Source organism: Myodes glareolus, chromosome 27, assembly GCF_982192425.1.
Source record: "Myodes glareolus chromosome 27, mMyoGla1.1, whole genome shotgun sequence".
In the NCBI taxonomy this organism is placed as follows: domain Eukaryota; kingdom Metazoa; phylum Chordata; class Mammalia; order Rodentia; family Cricetidae; genus Myodes; species Myodes glareolus.
In genome coordinates, this window is record NC_142052.1 from 30,835,929 (window position 1) to 30,856,118 (window position 20,190).

Below are 20,190 nucleotides of genomic sequence, written 5' to 3' on the forward strand. Positions count from 1 at the left end.
TACCAGAATCTAACTTGGACTTGGTTCTTTTAGAGTTTCTGATTATTATGCATGATCAAAAGATAATTTTGCTCTGTAAGTCTCCATCTGCCTAAGTGGTTAGATGTGCCTTCTGTCTTTATTTGTTGTTGTTGTTGTTGTTAGTTTCTTGTTTTTTTTTCTCAAGAGAGGATTTCTCTGTAGCATTATATCCTGTCCTAAAACTAGCTCTTGTAGACCAGGCTGGCCTTGAAGTCACAGAGATCCACCTGCCTCTGCTTCCAAAGTGCTGGGATTAAAGGCATGTGCAACCACTGCCTAGGTTCTCCTGTTTTTTTTTTTAAATTGTTCACAGTATAACCTTGGGCCTGAAACCAAAAGAGACTTAAAAATGACATTTTATGTGGTGTGCAAAATGTGTTTCCTGGCTGGCTCCTCTTTTTAAAATTAACCACCCCAGATGCATGCAGTTTTTACAGAGATTTTGTTTATTAAACTTTTAAGTTTCTGGAAAAATTTATCCAGAGGAAGGCATATTAATTCTAGAACATCAGTATCTCCAGTTTGTACGATAATGTTTCTGAATCAAAAGTTCCTATTTTGGATCGAATACCCTTGATCCAATGCCATTGTTCCCCGGGGAAATGACCTTGTTCTCATGGTTAAACCAACTAAATTTTTAGATTAAACAACTCATTCACCACTCAGTCATAAAATTACAAATTTGAGTCATATAGTCAACTTTCCATTTCAGTAATAGAAAAAGGATTTGTGTGTGGAGCATGGTTTTTGCTTTCATACCATAATAGGTGGAATAGTTTACTGTGTAGACTATAGGGGAAACAGTGAAGGCAAACAGTTGTGGAGTCACCATTATAAAATAAGACATGATTGTAGATGGATATGTAATTTTATTTTTTCCTGACATGTATTGATCCATGTCATGCAAATGAAGTCAGACCAGATTTCTGTATACAATTTGGGAAGGTTAATTGAACCAAATAATATGGAATTAGCAAGAAGGAACTCTCATATAGAGATATGTTCAACCTTGCTGTCATTGTTATGTCCTTTAGCTGTAACTGCATATGTCAGGTGACAGGTCTCAGTAGAAAACAATACACATAAGCACAGGGTGAAGTAATATTTTATTAATGCCATTCTCTCTGTGAGGGAATTATTTTGCCTTTTGGAAAGTCAATATAGATTTTTCAATTATATTTTTTTAAGAAAAAAAACAATTATGAGCTTTACTTTTTAAATTTGAATTCCTTTAAATTTATCTTTGCTCTAATCTCTTATTTTTTCTGTTCCCAATTGTTTCCAGGTCATTAAGAATTTCTTCCTTGTTTTCTCTAGTTATGTTGATTATTTATGTCTGTTTAGAGCAATGTCTCCTGTAGATTAGGCTTGCCTTACACTATGCAGTTGAGAATTTTATTAAACTTATAATCCTTCTGCTGCCCAGTGCTGGAAAGCAAGTCCTTCAACTGCTTCAATGCTGTGCCTTATCTGGTCAGTTAGAAAGAAATATAGACCAGTAAATGAGTGCTGCCCTGTGTAATAATTGAGTTCAAAGGTCAACTTTAAACCATGTGCAGTCCCAGCACAAAAAGTGATAGACAGAAAGGAACACAAAAATTTCCATCTTTTGAAAGTAGTCCACTTTAGAAATAAGTAGTTAAGATGACTGATTGAAGTATGATCCTAATTAGTATTGTTAATAAAATCCTAGAGTCAGATATTGGGGGAAAACTGACAGAACAAAAAAGCAACCCAGCAGTCAAATTCACTTTTTACCTCTCCAAGTCATCAGACCGAATGGGGGATGAGATCCTGTCTGCACCCACCTTATATTCCTGTCTTCATCTCCCAAATGGTAGAATTAAAAGCATGAGCCATGTTCTGTCAGATCCTGTCATCCAACAAAGATTACTTCCAGCCTCTAATGTCCAGGAAAGCTTTATTTGCTGGAACAAATACAAAATATTACATTGTAATTGATACATGTTCTAACTGGTCATTTCTAGATTACACAGACCAGGGAACTGAGCATTTAGATAAAGAATAGAACTTATTATGGAACCAAATTTCAGAAGATACACTAGTATGAACAAATTAGAACTGGATAAAATGGTATGAGCCTGCCTAAAAGAACAGGTTTAAGATGAACATCCTGAGAGAAAATGTGTGGCTAAAACTTGTCCTCTAATACGAATCTTTCAACTCTAGAGCACATGGCCATAAAGCCTATTTCAACTTTTTAAAACAATTTTTGGGAATAAAAATTGCTCAGTTCCCTCTACCTTTTCCTTCTTCTAAGCCCTTCCATAGCTCTTCATTGTTTTCTCACTCACAGCCTCTTTTTGCTTTAACGGAAGTTACTGTTTAAATGTGACCTTTATTTGGCATCAGGATTTATGAGTTATTATGCAGAGGATAGTCTGCACTGGACATTGAATGTGTAGTAGAATATGCACACAAGGAACACTGCATCTTGAAAGAAAAACAGGAAGTGCACTGAGAGACTGACAAGAGATTCTACTAAAATACAAAATTTCCTTGATGAGACTCCTGTCTTCCCCTAGGGTGGAAGGCCATAGCTGGAAAGTCTGTGAAGTCTAATCATTTGATCTCTGCTCATCTCTTAGGGATGCTGCTATTTTCCCCAGGCCCAGAAGGGTGATATTACCACCATTGGGAGGTAGATTTTTGGATTATTCTAGTTTTCTCTTCTTATGATTCTCAGGTTATGATGCTCTGGGGAAATGTGAGGGAGACCATAAGTCATGCCATGGGAAATAGTGGTACATTGTCCTCTGAACAGAAAGAACATGTTGGCTGAACTGCCAGATCTTCTGGGAGTTTGATGGATCATAAGACAGAGTGTGGTTCTGTTCATTCATGTGTTGATCATGTATGTAACCTGGACTCTAAACATTCTTGCATTTGGATTAGGAAAATAAAGTAAAGAGACATAGAAAGAAGGCTGCAGTATAGGATAGTGACAAAGAATACATTGCTATTTTCATCTAAAAGCTTTTACATTCAGTATTATGTAAATGAGAAAACAAACAGTGAAAATAATGCACATTCCGGAATGTAAGAGTGAATTTGAATGTGACATGAGATTGTATAGTATCATGGGAAATAGACTCTGATAGCAGGAGGTTGGGATTTCCCACCGATATCAACTAAAATTAAATGACAGCATGTTGTATTGTTAGAGTTGACATAAAATTACACATATTTAGTATGTGTATTCTGGTGCGTGGGCCAGCACCATTACCACAGGAAACACAGTAAATTGTAATGCCTAGACATTCTCTTTATATTCCTGTGCTTATGTGTCTTCACATTATACAGAGTTCTCATAAAATGACACAAATTACTATAGATCACAGCAATCTCCTCAGCATAGTTGCCATATTATTGAAATTAGAATTAAAAAGTAGAGGATTCTCATACTTATGGCAGGTATTTTCTTTGTGGCTAAAATGTACAAACAACCTAAATGTCCGCATATAGAGGAACAGTGCTGTGCCTCATGAGGCCACTGTGCTAAATCAAAATGAATGATGACAACAATGGTCAAAAGCTCATGCACTCCTAAAGTACTGGCATAGTCAGTATTCTGTTCATCAGAAAACAAAATATACTTACAGCTTAGGCTGTAAGTTAGGTGTCAACCCACCTATTTCTCCCATCTGTTTTAATCAACTAGTGCAGCCTGATAAATCAGAGGGAAGAGAGAGCTTCAGCAATGAAAGCCCTCTGTTAAAGGTGGTATGCCTCTGGCCACTGCTAGCAAACATAGCCCACCAGAAAAAGGCAGTTACAAAGAAGCTGCATTTGACTATGCTTCTTGGGTGTTTAGAATCTTTTTCCAAGTTATTTCAGATTTTATGTGAAAATTTTGCCTATTCATTGAAGCATGATTTTTATCTATTTCTATTGAGTTCTACATTTTTATCTGCTCCCCTCCCCTTTGACTCTCTCCCAATATCCCCACACTCCCAAATTACTCAGGAGAACTTGTCTTTTTCTACTTCCCATGTAGATTAGATTTATGTATATTTCTCTTATGGTCCTAATTGTTGTTGAGGCTCTCTGGGATTATGATTTGTAGACTGGGTTTCTTTGTCTGATGCTTAAAAACCATTTATGAGTGAGTGCATGTGATAATTTTATTTCTGGGTCTGGGTTACCTCACTCAAAATAATGTTTTCTACTTCTACATATTTACCTGCAAAATTCAAGACATTATTATTTTCTGCTGTGGAGTACTCCATTGTATAAGTATACCACATTTTCCTTATCCATTTTTTAATGGTTGAGAAGACATTTAGCTTGTTTCCAGGTTCTGGCTATTACAAACAATATTGCTAGGAACATAGTTGAGCACATGTCATTGTGACACTATTGAGCATCTTTTTAATATATACCCAAAAGTGTTATTACTGGGTCTTGAAGAAGGTTGTTTTCTCATTTTCTGAGAAATTGCCACACTGACATCAAAATAGGCTGTCCCCTATCCCACCAGCAATGTATGAATGTTTCCTTTGCCCCACAACCTTTTGGTCAGATACTGACTGACTGTCTGTGCTGTGCTTTGATCTGCTTTTGTATTTAAGAAAGTTCTGAAATAAACCCTGGGCTGTTTGTCTGCTTCAGCATGACTGGACACACCTCCCGATTCTATCATGTTGTCTGTTTCTTCTGACTTTTCTTTGGCCTCAAGGATCCCCTATCCAGAAACCCTAGCTGACCTTGTAGGAGCAGCTCCTACAGGTGACATCCAGCTGTGCAGCTTTCTGGGGAAGGGTGTCTTCGTAGGGACACCACAAATTTTAAGGGTGCTCTAAAGTACATTAAGGATCTCCCGGGAGTATCAGCAGTTGCACAGTGTAAATATAAAAAAGAGGTTAGCTGTGCACCATGAAAAACAAGTAAGGAGTAACTCGAGTATGATTGTAAAATAAGTAATAATAAAATAAGAAGTAATTTGTATATAATTTTCAAAAAGTTAAATACAGGCCAGGAAAATAGCAAACAGCTGTTTGTACATTACTTATAGGTATTTTAAAGGTCAGAGGTACTAAGGAAGGACAACAATAATTGCTTCAGTTTTTGAAATGTATAAAAGATATGTGTTCCCGGTTTCCTCCAGAATGAAGTATAAATCTAGAGCTTTAAAAAGTTGTGTATGAATTAATGAGTGCATGTTTTCTTGGTCTGTGTTTTGACTGGTACTACGTTGCTGTTTTATGTGGTTATATTTCTAAAAATGTTAAGTGGTACTAGTACCTGATAGTATGTAATTACTGTACATTTTTGTGTATTCACCTTCTTTTTTATCCTGAAAGAGATGAGGCAGGCATCCTCTACCTTTATCCTTCTAGAAATTTTTATTGGATCAGTTCTAGAACTTTGGGTCCCAAAAGGAAAGCTTCCTAAGGAGAGGCATGACACTGACCACCTTCCTTCGTTATTCTCTGGACCACAGCCTGCCAGCAGTTCTGGAAGAGATAAGGGGTGAATGTGCATGCACAAATGGGAAGAGCTCCTACAGAGAGACATGCTCATGCAAATGGGGCAGCAGCAAAGAATTGTCTGCTTGCAGTTAAAGAGCTGCAGGGATGAGAAACAAAAAATCTTTGATTATGGCCAGAGAAGTTAAAAGTGATCCTTCACATCTGGGATGAGCTCAGTTCTCATAAGGGTTTCCAAAGGGAAGTAGCAATTGTATGTCAGCACAACTCAAGTTTTTGAAGCATTCCAGTGAAACAATGTCTTCACACAAATCTCCAATCAAGAGATTTATTTGAGAGGGAAGAAACCAAAAGCATAAATACCCCTGCCAATTTGGAATGAGGCAGCTGCATACTGAATTTGAATATGGCTCATATAGGGATTCTTAAAACCAGGGGATATCAAAGGAGATTTTGAAGGAGAGAATTTGTGAGATTTTAATCCCTAATCATGAACAAGATCAGAGATGGGCTGGATTTTATACTGAGGGATTGGTTACATTTGTGATAACTTGGAAAAGGGTAGAATGTGGGGCTTTTTGATTTGGTTGTGTTTTGAGAGTGTGTTTCTTTCACTGGCACTTGTTAATGATGGGCTGTTTTCAGGGAGATATTGTTTCTTTAGCCAGTTCTAGATTCAGAGAAAAAGTGCTTTCCTTTGGCTCTGCTTTCAGGTCTGATATGTGTTTCTTTGACTAGCTCTTTCCCCTAACCATAAGGCTCAAAAAAAGGTTTTGTTCATTAGTTTGCTGGTTCAAACAAAGAAAAAGAGATATCATAGCGCTTGAACAGATTTTTACGCTATCCATTTTTTTCTACACAATAACTGATGTTGCTTAACTGACTGTATGTCTGTTGGCTTAAGATCTTTAAAAAATAAGTTATAATAAGCCCTCAGTTTCTTCCACAGGCCCAAATAATTGGGGTAATATGCATAAGCTTTATCAGGTTGATTACACACAAAAGTCTTACTCTTAGATGAATACAAAACATTAAACCACTAAATTCACTTATAGAGTTTTACTATAGTACGATTTTTCTCATGGTTTTGCAAAATACACACATTAAGTTCACAGAGTTTTTCTGCAAGATGGTTTATTTTATGTATTTGCAGATGATTGTGACAAAGGATTTACCACAGATTCCATTTACCATTATCTCTCCAGTCTGTGTTCTTTTATGCATTTGTAGGTGAATAAGATGTGAAAAGTCTTTCTCACACACATATACATTCCTAAAGTTTCCCTACACTGTGTGTTCTTTCATTACCATGAAGAGTATTGTGGTCTCCAAAGATCTAACCACACTGACTACATTCATAGGGGTTCTCTCTACTCTGTGATTTTTTGTACATTTGAAGATGACTGTGTTTGGCAAAGGCCTTACCAAAATGATCACAATCATAGGGTTTCTCTCTAGAATGTGTTTTTTATGCAATTGAAGATGACTGAAACTTGAAACGGCCTTATCACACTGATTACATTCATGGTGTTTCTATCCAGAATGTGTTCTTCTATGCAATTGAAGACTATTTTGATACACAAAGACGTTACAACACTGATTACATTCATAGGATTTCTCTGCAGTATGTGTTCTTTTATGCTTTTGAGAAGCACTGTGACATGTAAAGGTCACAATGATTACATTTATAGGGTTTCTATCCAGTATGTGTTCTTTTATGCTTTTGAAGACTACTGTGCTGGGCAAAGGCCTTACCACAGTGATTACACTCGAAAGGTTTCTCTCCAGTGTGTGTTCTTTTATGAGTTTGAAGATTACTGTGATGGGCAAAGGCCTTACCACATTGATTACATTCAAAGGGTTTCTCTCCCGTATGTGTTCTTTTATGCTTTTGAAGATCACTGTGACATGCAAAGGCCTTACAACACTGATTACATTCATAGGGTTTCTCTCTAGTATGTGTTCTTTTATGACTTTTCAGATTACTGTGAGCTGCAAAGGCCTTACCACATTGATTACATTCATAGGGTTTCTCTCCAGTATGTGTTCTTTTATGGCTTTTCAGAGTACTGTGAGCAGCAAAGGCCTTACCACATTGATTACATTCATAGGGTTTCTCTCCAGTATGTGTTCTTTTATGATTTTGAAGATTACTGTGATCTGCAAAGGCTTTATCACACTGATTACATTCATAGGGTTTCTCTCCAGTATGTGTTCTTTTATGCTTTTGAAGATTACTGTGCTGGGCAAAGACTTTACCACACTGATTACATTCATAGGGTTTCTCTCCAGTATGTGTTCTTTTATGATTTTGAAGAGCACGGTTTGTAGCAAAGGCCTTACCACACTGATTACATTCATAAGGTTTCTCTCCAGTATGTGTTCTTTTATGCTTTTGAAGATTAGTCTGACATGAATAATCATTACCACACTGATTATATTCATAGGGTTTCTCTGCAGTATGTATTCTTTTATGACTTTTATGAGTTTCATTAAGAACAAAGTCTTTATCATCTTGACTGTATTCATTGGGTTTCATTCCAGTGTGTTTTCTTTTAAGCACTTGAATATGACTGTGATAAGCAAAGGCTTTACCACACTGGTTACTTTTAGAGCATTTTTTTCCAGTATGTGTTTTTTCATTCCATAGAAGGCGAGTGTCATAAGACAAGGCTTTAACACAGTCAGTATACACTGAAAGTTTCTTCTCAGCATTTTGATTTCTTTCAATCCTGCAAGGATAATTGGCACACTTAAAAGCTTTACCATGTTCAAGACACTGTTGAACCATATATCTGTATAAATTAATTTTATAACTTGATCCAATTCTAAAAGGATTCAGGTATTAAGGTTTCATAACACTGTTTACAATCATGTTTGTTTTATAATTAGGGGTTAGGCTGCATCTAAGAAAATAAGTATAATGATAAATTCCTTTGTTTCATGGTTTACCTTTTCACATCTACAATAATAATTTATATGTTATTATTCACATTTTTGAAGACAACTGAATACACTGAGAGATTTACCAACTCTACTACATTCATAAATTTTACTATACTGTGAATCATATATATTTGCTAATGAACTAAGACATTTAGAAGTATTTGTGCAAACCTAAAACTCATGGGGCATTTTTGTAAAGTTTACATATTAATAACGATAGTAGAAAGCCATCAGAATTGTATACTTGAATCAAATTCAACATGTATACTCTACATGGGAACTACTGCATATCTTCTTTTTGTTCTCAAGGAGATGTATGTTAAATCTTTCCAAATCCCTATGCTCATAAGCTTATATATACATAGAAAAGGATGAAAAATTCACATACATGAAATTGAGGTGTATGGATTTGTGAGGATTTAATAACCATCTATGTACTTAAAGCTGTGTTTATTTGCATTGCTGGTTTTATTTAAAAGTTCAAGAATAAAGGGCAATCTCATCAGGGACACATTGTTGTCAACCTGCACATGAAAATTACCTTCCATGTCTTCTAGAACATTGCCAATGTTCTTCAGTGTTATGGTCTTCCCAAATGTATCCTAAAATACAGGACCAGAATATATGTCATATTATTTAACAATGTGCCACATTTAGCTTATTATCTTAAGTGCACCAAAGAACTATGACTGCTTTATTCACCTCATTCTTCTTTCTATCAAATTGTAGAACAACATCCTTAACCAAGGAAAAGTTGTGTCCATATTTGTAAACATGAAGGAAATTCATTTTTACCTATAGAAATGAGGTTCCTGTAGGTCTCCAGCATTACATCTTTATAGAGATTCTTCTGGGAAGGATTCAGCAAATCCCACTCTTCCTTAGTAAAGTTGATATACACATCATCATGGGTCACTGCCTTCTAAAATATACAACACATGTGTAAAATTGAAAGCATTACAAAGTTGGAAATGCATACTTCTTTCAGAGTATAGACATATTATTCTGGTATTCCTTACTCTTATTCCATGAAATAGACAGTCACTTTTGAAGGAAATTGAAAAACAGAGTCAACTCTGTCATTTCTGTACTCTTTATATGGGATACCACCTCATAAGAGCAATGTCTATTGAGAGGAAGAGACAACAAAAAAGATCAACAGTATATAGTATGCATGAGAAAATTGTAAGAAGAGTTACAGATGACACAAAAAAGTAATATGGACACACCGGGTGTATTGTGTTTTTAACTACAACACTCAGAAAACAGAGGTGGGTATATTTGTATTTAAGTTGAATGCCAGTCAAGTCTATGCAGTCAGGTCCAGGACAGGAGGAAGTACACATTAAGACACTGTCTCCATTGCAAAAATCAGTGAAAAAAACAAATGGGATAGAAAGACCTGAAAGACTTTTATTGAAGTTCTTACAAATAATTCTGCATTCACTCCAGTTCTGTATTCATCTTCCAGACATCTGAAGTGCCATAATTTAAACTGTAATCCCAATAACAGTTTGTACAAAGCAACTTCGTGTATAAAGCCATTAAAATGGACAGATGAAAACACTAGAAATATAAATGTTGGTCATTAATAACCAACACAGGGCTGAAGAGAGGGCAGAGTAATTCAGAGTTCTTCCTTGTCTTGAATGGAGGTGGGTACATTTTTCAGTACTTACATGGAGATCACAACTTTCCATTGTTCCATGATCAGGAATTCTGAGATCATTTGATCACCTTGATGACCAGGAACCCATGTAATGAATATCCATGTAGACATACAAAATAGTCATATTGATTATAAAAAAAAATCAAATCAAGCCTAACAAGTCAGACAAAGTTCATGTACTTGCAATTAACTGACTCAGAATGCTCAGGCCATATTAATGTCATAAAGACATGACATCCTGGGAATCAGAGTGATACCCTCTGTCAAATTTTAAAATTCAAGATACACATGAAGTTCAGCACAGCAGCATATTCCTGACATTTAAAAAAACCTATATTCCAGGGCTATCACCCAATAATATAAAAATGGATAGAACCAGAAATCATGCCCCCCCTTTACTTTCATGAATTTGGAGCCACACAGTAAGGGCTACTTAGACAAGCAAACAAAGCAATTAAAATAGCAGGTTGCCAAACTCATTAATAGCCACTGTTTCTACTACATGTCATTTTTACCTATAGAATATAGGTAAGCTATAGACTGTAGAGATTAAGCCTATAACAATAGCAAAAGCATTTCAGTATAAGTAGGAAATTGTCTAATTAATGACAAGCATAAAACAGTAGATATAAATGTCAGGAAATTACTTGAGAGTATTGAGACTTATCACATTCAATGAGAACTCTCATCTAGACAGGTTTTTCCTACTAAAGATTCACAGGAAATTGAAAGAAAGCCACCAAGGAGAGAAACTTGTTCAAATATGTGATCTTTTCTGGGAGGTTGTTCATTCAGTCAAGTACATTTTGAACCCAGTCATTATTGGTTCATGGTCAACAATGGAAAAAATGCATTTAGTCATTTCAAGGATAGACATTTAATGATCGTCATCTGCAATGGTCCCTACACTGTCCAAATAAGAAATGGCTCCTCTGGTACTCAAGACGATCTGTGGACACCAACATCTTACAAACCTGAAAACAAGTTACCTATTTCTAACATCAGTGTCACAAAATATCATTAACATTCCAAAAGAGAAAAAATAAAGATGCAGTAAGGGATGAAAGGAAAGTAAGAAGAAAACTGAAAATAAAAGAAAACAAAAAAAACTCAAAAAAGTCATCATTCTACTGACAAAATCAACTTTTGTGTTTTCTTGTTCGTGTTGCCTGCTTTTATGCTATTGTGATTAAATCCTCAAACTGAAAGCATCTCAGGCAGTAAATGGGATTATTTCATTGATTGTGTCAAATCTCACACAATCATTTTAGGAAGAGTAGGAAAAAGTGCAAGATTGAAGGCAAAACACATTTGCAAAGACAGTTTACAGCCTTTCTCTGTTGCCTAGTCACTACCTCATGCTCAGAATGTACCATATCTCAGCACAGATCCACCTTCTTAGGGGCTTCCTACATCAATGATCAATCAACACAATCTCTCACAGACACAGCAGTTTCTGGCTATTATGAACAGAGTCGAGCAAGTGTCCATGTGGTAGGATGGAAGAGCATGCTTTGGGAATATGCACAGAGTGGTATACCTGGGTCTTGCGGTAGATTGACTCCCAATATTCTGAGAATTGCATATTGATTTCCAGAGTGGCTGGACAAGTTTGCACTGCAAGAGCATGAGTCCCCTGGCTCCACATTATTGGAGCATTAGCTGTCACTTGTGTTGTTGAACACATCCTTTCTGTTAGGTTTATGATGAAATCTCCTAATCGCTAATGATACTGAACATATTTTTCAATGTGTCTCATCTATTATAGATTCCTCTACTGAGTATTCCGTTTACAGGTGTACCTCACCATATTTGAATTATTTGGTTTCTGTCTTTTTGCACGAGTATTTTATTGCCCTGAGAGGCAAACCAGAAGCACATAAACCAACACCATATAGTCAGTTATAAGTGGATATTAGCAGTTAAGTAAAGTACAACCATAGTAATCACAGTCAATCACAGCACAATCCATAGATGCAGAAAGGCTAAGTAACAAGAACAGATCTAGGGGACATGCATGGAATTCTGGGAAGACATAATAGAATAGATTTTGTGGGTGCACTGGAGGCAGGTGGAGATGGGAACAGGAGAAATCAAGTAAGCAAGGGACAGAGATAAAGAATAGGAGAGATGACAGGAATGAAGGAGCTGTTTGCACGAGATGTGGAAAAAGTACACTGAAAACTTTCAGAACTACAAGAAAGACACTATTGAAGATTCCTAATAGTGAGGAATACAGAGGCTGAGCCAGCCATCTTCTGTAAATACATGAGGCTTCCAGTGGTAGGTTTGGGACACAAAGTCAGTCACTAAATTTAGAACTACACTTGTTCTGCTAGCAAGATACACTGGGGAAAAGGCGCCTCAGAGTTTGTGAAGTGAGCAACCTATGACTGGTCTAAATTTTAATCCAAACTGTAAGAGGAAGCCAATGTCTGATACTCCCAGGATGGCCAGGAACCAGAACTTGATGGCTTCCAGAATTAGGGTAGAACTAAATACAACTAAACAAGAAAAAAGAAATGAAATGCATTATATCTAAAAATCACAGATTGATTCCCAGCACAAATATCACCAGAGAGAATTTTTTCAACAGCTGATTGTTGCACAGACAGAGATCCCTACCCAAACATTAGCTTGAGTTCTTGGAATACTGTGGAAAGAAGGGGTAAAAAATGTAGGATCTGGAGGGGTTGAGGAACCCAGGAAAACCAAACCTACAGAATCAGCAAAACAAGTCTCATAGTGTCTCAGACAGAATGAAGAGCCAGTCATGGAACATGAACAGCTCTGTATATGCCCTGTGCATGCACGCTTTGGTTGTTAGCTTGGGGTGTTTGTGTGATTACTAAATGTAGAACTCTTGGGCTGGAGAGATGGCTCAGCAGTTAAGAGCCCTGACTGCTCTTCCAGAGGTCCTGAGTTTAATTCCCAGCAAACACATAGCAGCTCACAACTGTCTGTAACTCCTGTTCTTGGGGATCTGACAACTTCACACCAATACACATAAAATAAAGTTAAATAAATCATAATAAATTTTTCAAAAATGTAGAACTCTTGGTATCTCTTACTCTTTCCAATTTTTGTGACCTCTTCATTGCTATTCATTTGCTTTGTCCAGTTTTAATGAGAAATTTTACCTAGTTTTCTTGATCCTTTTTAGGAAGGGTTTTTTGATATCCCTTGGAGGCCTTCTATTTTGTGACAGATGAAAGAGGAGCAATGGACCTGGAGGAATGAGGAATGGGAAAAAGCAAGGAGGGAAGGAAGTGGAAGCTGCAGTCAACATGTATTGTATGAGAGAAGAATAACTGAAATAGAAAATAACAAATGGAAAATGCATTTAGTCTGAGTTTTTTGATCTTCATAATCTGTAATATCCCATATGGCACAAATATCTCAAAACTCTTCTGGCATTCAAGCCAACCTCTTGTCTGACACATCTTGAAATTCCAAGAAACAAATTAAGGATTTCCAACATACAATGCCATAGGATAAACTCCCATTCAGAAAAAGGAATATAATTGTGCTTCAGCTTCAAATTCAAGCAGAAAATCCTTGTTCATGTGCACATCATTCCAGCCAGAAGACTAGGTAGGCAGTCCACAAGTCTATGAAAGTAATACTCTCACTACATTCCAAGACACAATTCCCAACCAATCCTACAATTATCACAACTTACGCATTGGGTGGAAAGCCTCTGCTCAAGTACGGGACACACCACAAGAAGAACAAGTAGGTAAACTGAAGAAAAGACCACATGCTGGATGAGAGGCCAATAGCAACCATCAAAAATTCACATAGACTTCCGCCATGCTTTCAAAAACCCTCAATATGGAACCAAAAACCCACTTCCTTCATCTTGTCTGTATTGTAGCTTCCAAATTGGGTGGAGACCCCTGGTTCAATGAACAAAAAACCTGCCAGAATTCCATGTAGGCCACCAGCTCACAGACCTTCCCAAATCTTTCCTACACCCTCAGCACTTTCCCCAAGTTCACCCCTCTTTTCTGTTTGCAGTCCTAACCTCCTTAGGCTCATACTCCACTCTATAATAAACGCTACACATACTGCCAGACTTTCAGTCCCAAAGTTGGTGTGCTGCAAGTACTGGCTTTCTGGGAACCTAGTCTCTTTGAATGATGCCTTGCTCAGGCTAGATACAGTAGGGAGGGCTGTGGAATTTCCCCAAAGCAATGTGCCTTACCCTCTCTGAAAACTAGATGGCGGGTGGGAGGTTATGTCGAGGCAATGATTAAAGGAGAGGGAACAGCATCTTTGATTGGTATGTATAAAGGAAATAGTTTGTTTTCTTATTTTCAAAAGATAAAGTGCCTAAAGAAGTTTTAAAAAGAACCGCAGTTCAACCATATGACACACAGACTAGATTAACAGAGATCAAAGAGAAATCTGCACCAAATGCTGGAATGTGCAAGGGGGTGGGAGGAACAACACAAGGACACATCAGGATGAAAGAGTGTACTCAATACTCAGTAAAAGGGAGATTTGCAGTGAGTTTTCTCGGGGAGCCCTAGATGTAAATACAAAGGAAAGTAAACACAGGAGTGTATATACAAGATGAAAGAGGTTAGCTATGCAGAATGAAAAAGTCATTTAGTAACTGCTGTGTAAGTGTATAATAAGGAAGGAAGTATCTTGAAAAAGTAGTAACTTTTATATAAATGTAAAAAGTAATTATGAGACAAAAAACAGCAAACGGCTCTTTGTACATTTATTTAGGTAAATTTTAAGAACCCATAGGTGCTAAGGTATTGTGTCAGCAACTGTATAAATTTTGGGAATTTATTGAAAGAATTTCTCCTTGGTTTCTTGAACAGGGAACCATCAATGCAGATATTAGGGGGTGTATTGGAGTTAAAATACAGCAATATTATGATGTACATTGTCCAGAGAACATTTCAGAAGATATTTTCAGCCTCTCAACACTTATTCTTGACAGCTTAGATCTTTTTCCTGAAAGACAGAAATTGTACCCAAACTGAAGTAAAAGTAAAACAAAGTTTCTGTTTCAGTGAAGGAACTGTTTAATGCAAATGCTTCTAAAAGTCATCTGATGATGTCACCTCAGATTATGATGATGAGGGAAAATTTAAGATAGTTTCCTGATAATGAGGTGAAATCAAAAAGGGACTTCTAAATGTCCTGATTCAGATTTCCTACAGTTTTATGAATGTAGAAGAACAGTCATGTAAATGATCTAAGAGAGTTGGAATACAGTCAGAGAATAAGGGACTGATTAATCTGATGGACTCTTTAAATAAAAAAACAGGAAGCAGTCCAAATTTCTTCCTGGTTAAAAAAAAAACAACTCATGAAGGATCTCACAAAGGAGTTCATGGAGAAGCTCAAGATGGAGCACTCCCTTGCCTCCCCCAGAGAGGAGACAGATTTAGATTCTCCTGAGGATTATACTATTAAAGAAAGAAAATTTCCTATAATCTCTATGGTCCAGAAGCCTGCAAGTTCTAAACAGACTTCAACGATTAGGAAATTATACAGAAGTATTAAGAGAGGAGCCAAGAAAAACGTCATTCAAGGATCTAATTTATTTCCAGTTATAGAACATCAGGATGCTCAAGGAAATGTTCTGAGAGTTCACACACCTTTAGCTTTTACACAACTTAAAGAATTAAAAAATGCTAGTTCTCAATATAGGCCAAAAACTCTTATTTATTCAAGCAATTTTGTAGGCAATACCAGTTGAAGCTTTGTCTCCTGTGGACTGGAAAAAAAGGGCTAGAGATTGTTTGTCTGGAGGAGAGTATGTATTGTGGAATCCTACTTCCATGAGTATGTGAACTTAGAGAAAATATTAACAAAGTTCAAAACATGCCTGTCTGGGGCTGGAGAGAGGGCTCACTGGTTGGGAGCACTGACTGCTCTTCCAGAGGACCGAGGGTCAATTCCCAGCACCCACGAGGCAGGTCACAACTGTCTGAAAATCCATTTGCAGGGGATCTGACACCTTCACACCAATGCACATAAAATAAAGTTAAATAAACCATAAAAAATTCCTGTTTAGTTTGACATGTGAGCAGAAGAAGGTAATTATGAAGACTTAGGTCATCAGTTGAAATTTGATATGGCAGTATATACTCAACTTAATATTCTAGCTGACAAAGGCTTGGTATAAATTACCTGGCACTGCAAAGAATTGTCTAAGATAGAACCGAGACCTGATGAATTGTTTCAAGATTTCGTTTCTCAATTCATGACAACTGTAGGGAGACATTTAAGAGATTCAGAGACTGAACATTACTTGAAAACAGTATATATGCTTTCTGAGAAATAAACTCGGAGCTGTTTGGTAGTGGCCTTCAGTCCTCCTGGTCTAACCTATGTTTCTGTCTTCATTTCTCTTGATCTAAATTTTCTTCCGTCTCAGTGTCTCTTCCTAGGGAACCCCAACTGAATTCTCCTGGACAGACCATGTGTGGTATTCTACCAAGCTTGAACAAAATTTACTACAGGTTCTGTATGCTGTTGACCTGAGATAAGGAATTTTGTTGCACATGCCTTCCATAAATTAAGAGAATACCTGGATACAGTCTTACACTGTAAGGCATATTGCTTGGTTTTCAATGCAGAACAAGGGTCTTCCCTTTAATGGTGCAAAATCCTTGAAAATCCCTCTTTTTCATCACTGGACTGTCATTTGAAATTATCTAATGCTTTCTTTTCATTCCTTTCTATGTGTTTCTTTTTCACTGTAGACCTAAAGGAGTCAGCAGTAATAACTATCCAACAGAAATTATATTTTTTCTAAGATATCAGTCTATTACTTTTTAATTCTGCCTTAATAACCTTCTTGGCACATGGAAACATTAAGAAAGATTTTGGGTCAAAGGATCACAAAAATAATCTTCAGGAATACTTTTATAAAGTCTTCAAAGCACCTGTACTTACTTCCCAGACCAATATCACCTAATAGAGCCACAAGGAATGAGGCCAGGCTTGGGCTGGAGGGTCCAAAGCTAGATGAGGCTATGAAAGCTTATTGAGAACAATCAGAATTTTTATATTTTTACCAGAATCAGAACTTACTGGCAATTTCTGCGCTCAATACAGTTGTAGTTCCCCGGATGCCAGGAAGATTGTAAGTTATACAGGGAACACAAGTTCATTGTCTCAGAGCAGTTGCCCTTTAAAGCTTCTGAGCTTTCTTGACTACTAAGGGATTATAAAGAGAAACACAAAATAGCCTGAATGCCTTTGCCTGAGTGAGTCCATCAATATGTCAGGAAGTGGAAGTCACACTGTGCCCCAGTAGCCATAGACTTAACCTGAAAACCCTGAGACAAAGATCTCTCAAGACTGATAGGCCAGATCAACTCCTTGTTTCCCTGTAGGGAATTTTGCCCACTAAAATCCTAGGGCCTTGACCTCCACTGCCTGCCAGCACTGTCAACATTCCAGGCTTTCAGGTCCTACAGGAACAGTCAGTTATGCTCTGTGTAGAGCTTTCCCTGACTTTTGCCATCCAAAGTCTCGATATCTTCAAAATTCTTCCAAAGTCCCTATTTCCAAGTCCATTGCAGCAACAAAATCACTGTTGAGGTACCAATTTTTGTTCCTACTTTCATCTCTGTTGCAGTCATTAAATTATCTAAGCAAAAGGAACTCTGGTCATGTACAGGTTTATCTGGTTGTTACCCCTAAGTCAGAGTCCACCATTGAGGGAGCTTAGGATTGAAAGTCAAGTTAATCACTGAACGCAAAGTATTGGAACCATTGTTTCCTGGTTTTCTCTTGTTCTTTGTCACTGTCTTATGCTCAGCTAGCTCTCTTAATCAGCCAATGCCCACTTGATTAGAGATGTTGCCAACTCTGTGGACGATCTTCCAACATCAATTGTCAATTAACACAATGTCTTTCAGACAGAGATCAGACATTCTGATCTAAGAACATGTTTAATTGATATTCCCTCAGGTGAACCTCGGCTTTGTCATGTTGACAGCTGAGGCAAATTAGCACACAGACACTATAATATCTGAGAAGGTTTTAGAGAACCAAAGACAATGTATTAATCTTGTCAATGACGTAAGCAGTACAGAACTTCAAGCTGAGCCCTCTCAGCCTCAGTGCCTTAGTGCTCCACCCAGTCCCTGGGAAACTAACAGCTATGCATACACATACTAAAATGTTGGGAACTTTCCATCATATTCCTGATTCTTTGTGAAGGTTCTCAAAATAGAACTCAGTTATTAAATAGGGGCAATATAACCCATAGGTGATGACTCCATTCCTGGTGTTTTGACTCAGTCCCTGGGAAAGGGGCAAATGACCCTCAGATGTTCCCTCTTACCTCATCTGATCTGGCAACTGCTTTCCAGCCAATTGTTGGTAATAGTACTTTTAAATAAGACAATCATAATAGTTAAAAAAAAACAACTCCCAGACACCCCCCTTGTTTCTGTGGCTTTTTGCTTTAAAATAGCCGGTACCACCTATTTAGGGTCTTTCTGGCTTCTCGAATGCTAAAAGACCCTGTCATGACAGAATTAATAAAATCCTCATGCTTTTACATCAACTGTGGTGTGAGACATGATTCTTGGGGCAACTCATCCTGGTAGTTGGAATTTAAGGACCAACAACAGAAAAAAATCAAGCATGAAGAAAGCACTGAGTAAAAAGCACAGAAATGCCAGAAAATGAAAGATCTAAGACCAATAAGAGAAAATTAAAACTGTTTATCACAGAAACTATTTAAAAATGCACAATTAAAAATTAAATAGCATAAGCAATAATCTGAATACAAAGTTAGGAAAGTCTATAGATTTATATTGAATCTAAATCTGCATCACAGTGAGGAAATAATAACTTTTATAAAAGAAATTTCAAAAGAACACATTTTTGAAGAATCAGGGTTCATGTAAAGCAACTTCCTTTGCTCCAACATTATAAGTCACAAGCACTTTTGAAAACAAGGTTACTGCTATTTCTTGTGTATGTTTGTGTATGAGAGAGAATGTCTTGCATATGTATACAGGTGACATGCAAAAAAGGAGGCTGTCAGATCTGATGGATTGAGAATAGTAGAGACTTACAAACTTCCCATATTTAGTATAATTATCTGAACTCAGGTCATCCACAAAAAGAATATGTGCTGAGCCACTTGCCAAGACATATAAAATCTTCTATCCAATAGGTCAAGTCTATCTAAGATTGATAAAGTGAAAAAAACAAATCATAAATAAATAAAAAAGTAAAGAAATTATCCTTAGGAAATGTTGCATCAAAATTAAGATTTTGTGTCTGGTAAATTTCCACAATTAGAAGAATGGAATCCAATAACTTTCTACAACAATTTACAACAGGAAAGCTGAATACAAAGCTACAATCACAGTGGAAACACAAAGAATGCTCAAAGGGATTACGTATTGATCATACCAACACTTTAGTAGCAGAGATTCAAATACAAAGATATCAACAACTGTAAATGGAAACAGTAAATGGAAAGAGGCAGGCATCTAAGATAAAAGAAATTGAGTCTCTCCGCAGTAACTATACCAATAAACAGAAAAAACAGGTTCATATAATATGACTTTTTTACTTTCCACAAATGCACATCAATCAAGAATGTGTACAATATTTGTAAAAGAATAATAGGGTTGGAGAGAAACAAAGAACAAAAGCAGTGAAATATTGTGAAGTTTAAATCAAAAGACCAAAGAAACCTTAGGTAAGGAAAAATGTGACTTGACCAATGTTACCCAGCTGCCTTTGATAATATGTGAACAGAAATTAAATAATCACAAACTTTACAATTTTCACAAAGGTTTTTTTCAAAATGATCCTTAAACTGTTATTTCTGATGCCGCAAGTTACTGATTTCTTCTAAAGAAAGAAACCTCATGGTACAGATGCTGTCTTTCAAATGGAGGAGATTTCTTTCAATGGCTCTCCTGCCCATCATGCTTTCTTTTGGTTTATGGGAAATGCAGCCCCACTGATGATCAATCCAAAACAATCAAAAAAATAATTTAAAATTTGCTTCCTGCTACATGGAATATGACTGGAGATATGGATTGTGCCCTATTTACCTGTCTAACACAATGAATACCTGAGAAGTCTCTGTACCTC

General features: G+C 36.8%; 2 protein-coding genes across 2 annotated transcripts in view; one reads left to right on the top strand and one right to left on the bottom strand.

The window, feature by feature from the left end:
* LOC148117663 (zinc finger protein 431-like) overlaps nucleotides 1-13,424 on the top strand; it is a 36,701-nt gene extending 23,277 nt beyond the window's left edge. Inside the window, exon 4 of the mRNA XM_087902269.1 lies at nucleotides 13,250-13,424. Within this exon, the coding sequence (XP_087758395.1) occupies nucleotides 13,250-13,298 (49 nt within the window). The 3' untranslated portion in view covers nucleotides 13,299-13,424. The remainder of the gene's footprint in view (nucleotides 1-13,249) is intronic.
* On the bottom strand, nucleotides 7,005-10,117 carry LOC148117664 (zinc finger protein 431-like). The gene is made up of 4 exons (XM_087902220.1): nucleotides 10,097-10,117; nucleotides 9,213-9,339; nucleotides 8,959-9,019; nucleotides 7,005-7,023 (listed from the first exon to the last, which is right to left on the bottom strand). Exons 1-4 carry the CDS (start codon nucleotides 10,115-10,117, stop codon nucleotides 7,005-7,007), a joined length of 228 nt encoding a protein of 75 aa, XP_087758346.1.
* Nucleotides 13,425-20,190: the final 6,766 nt, after the last annotated feature.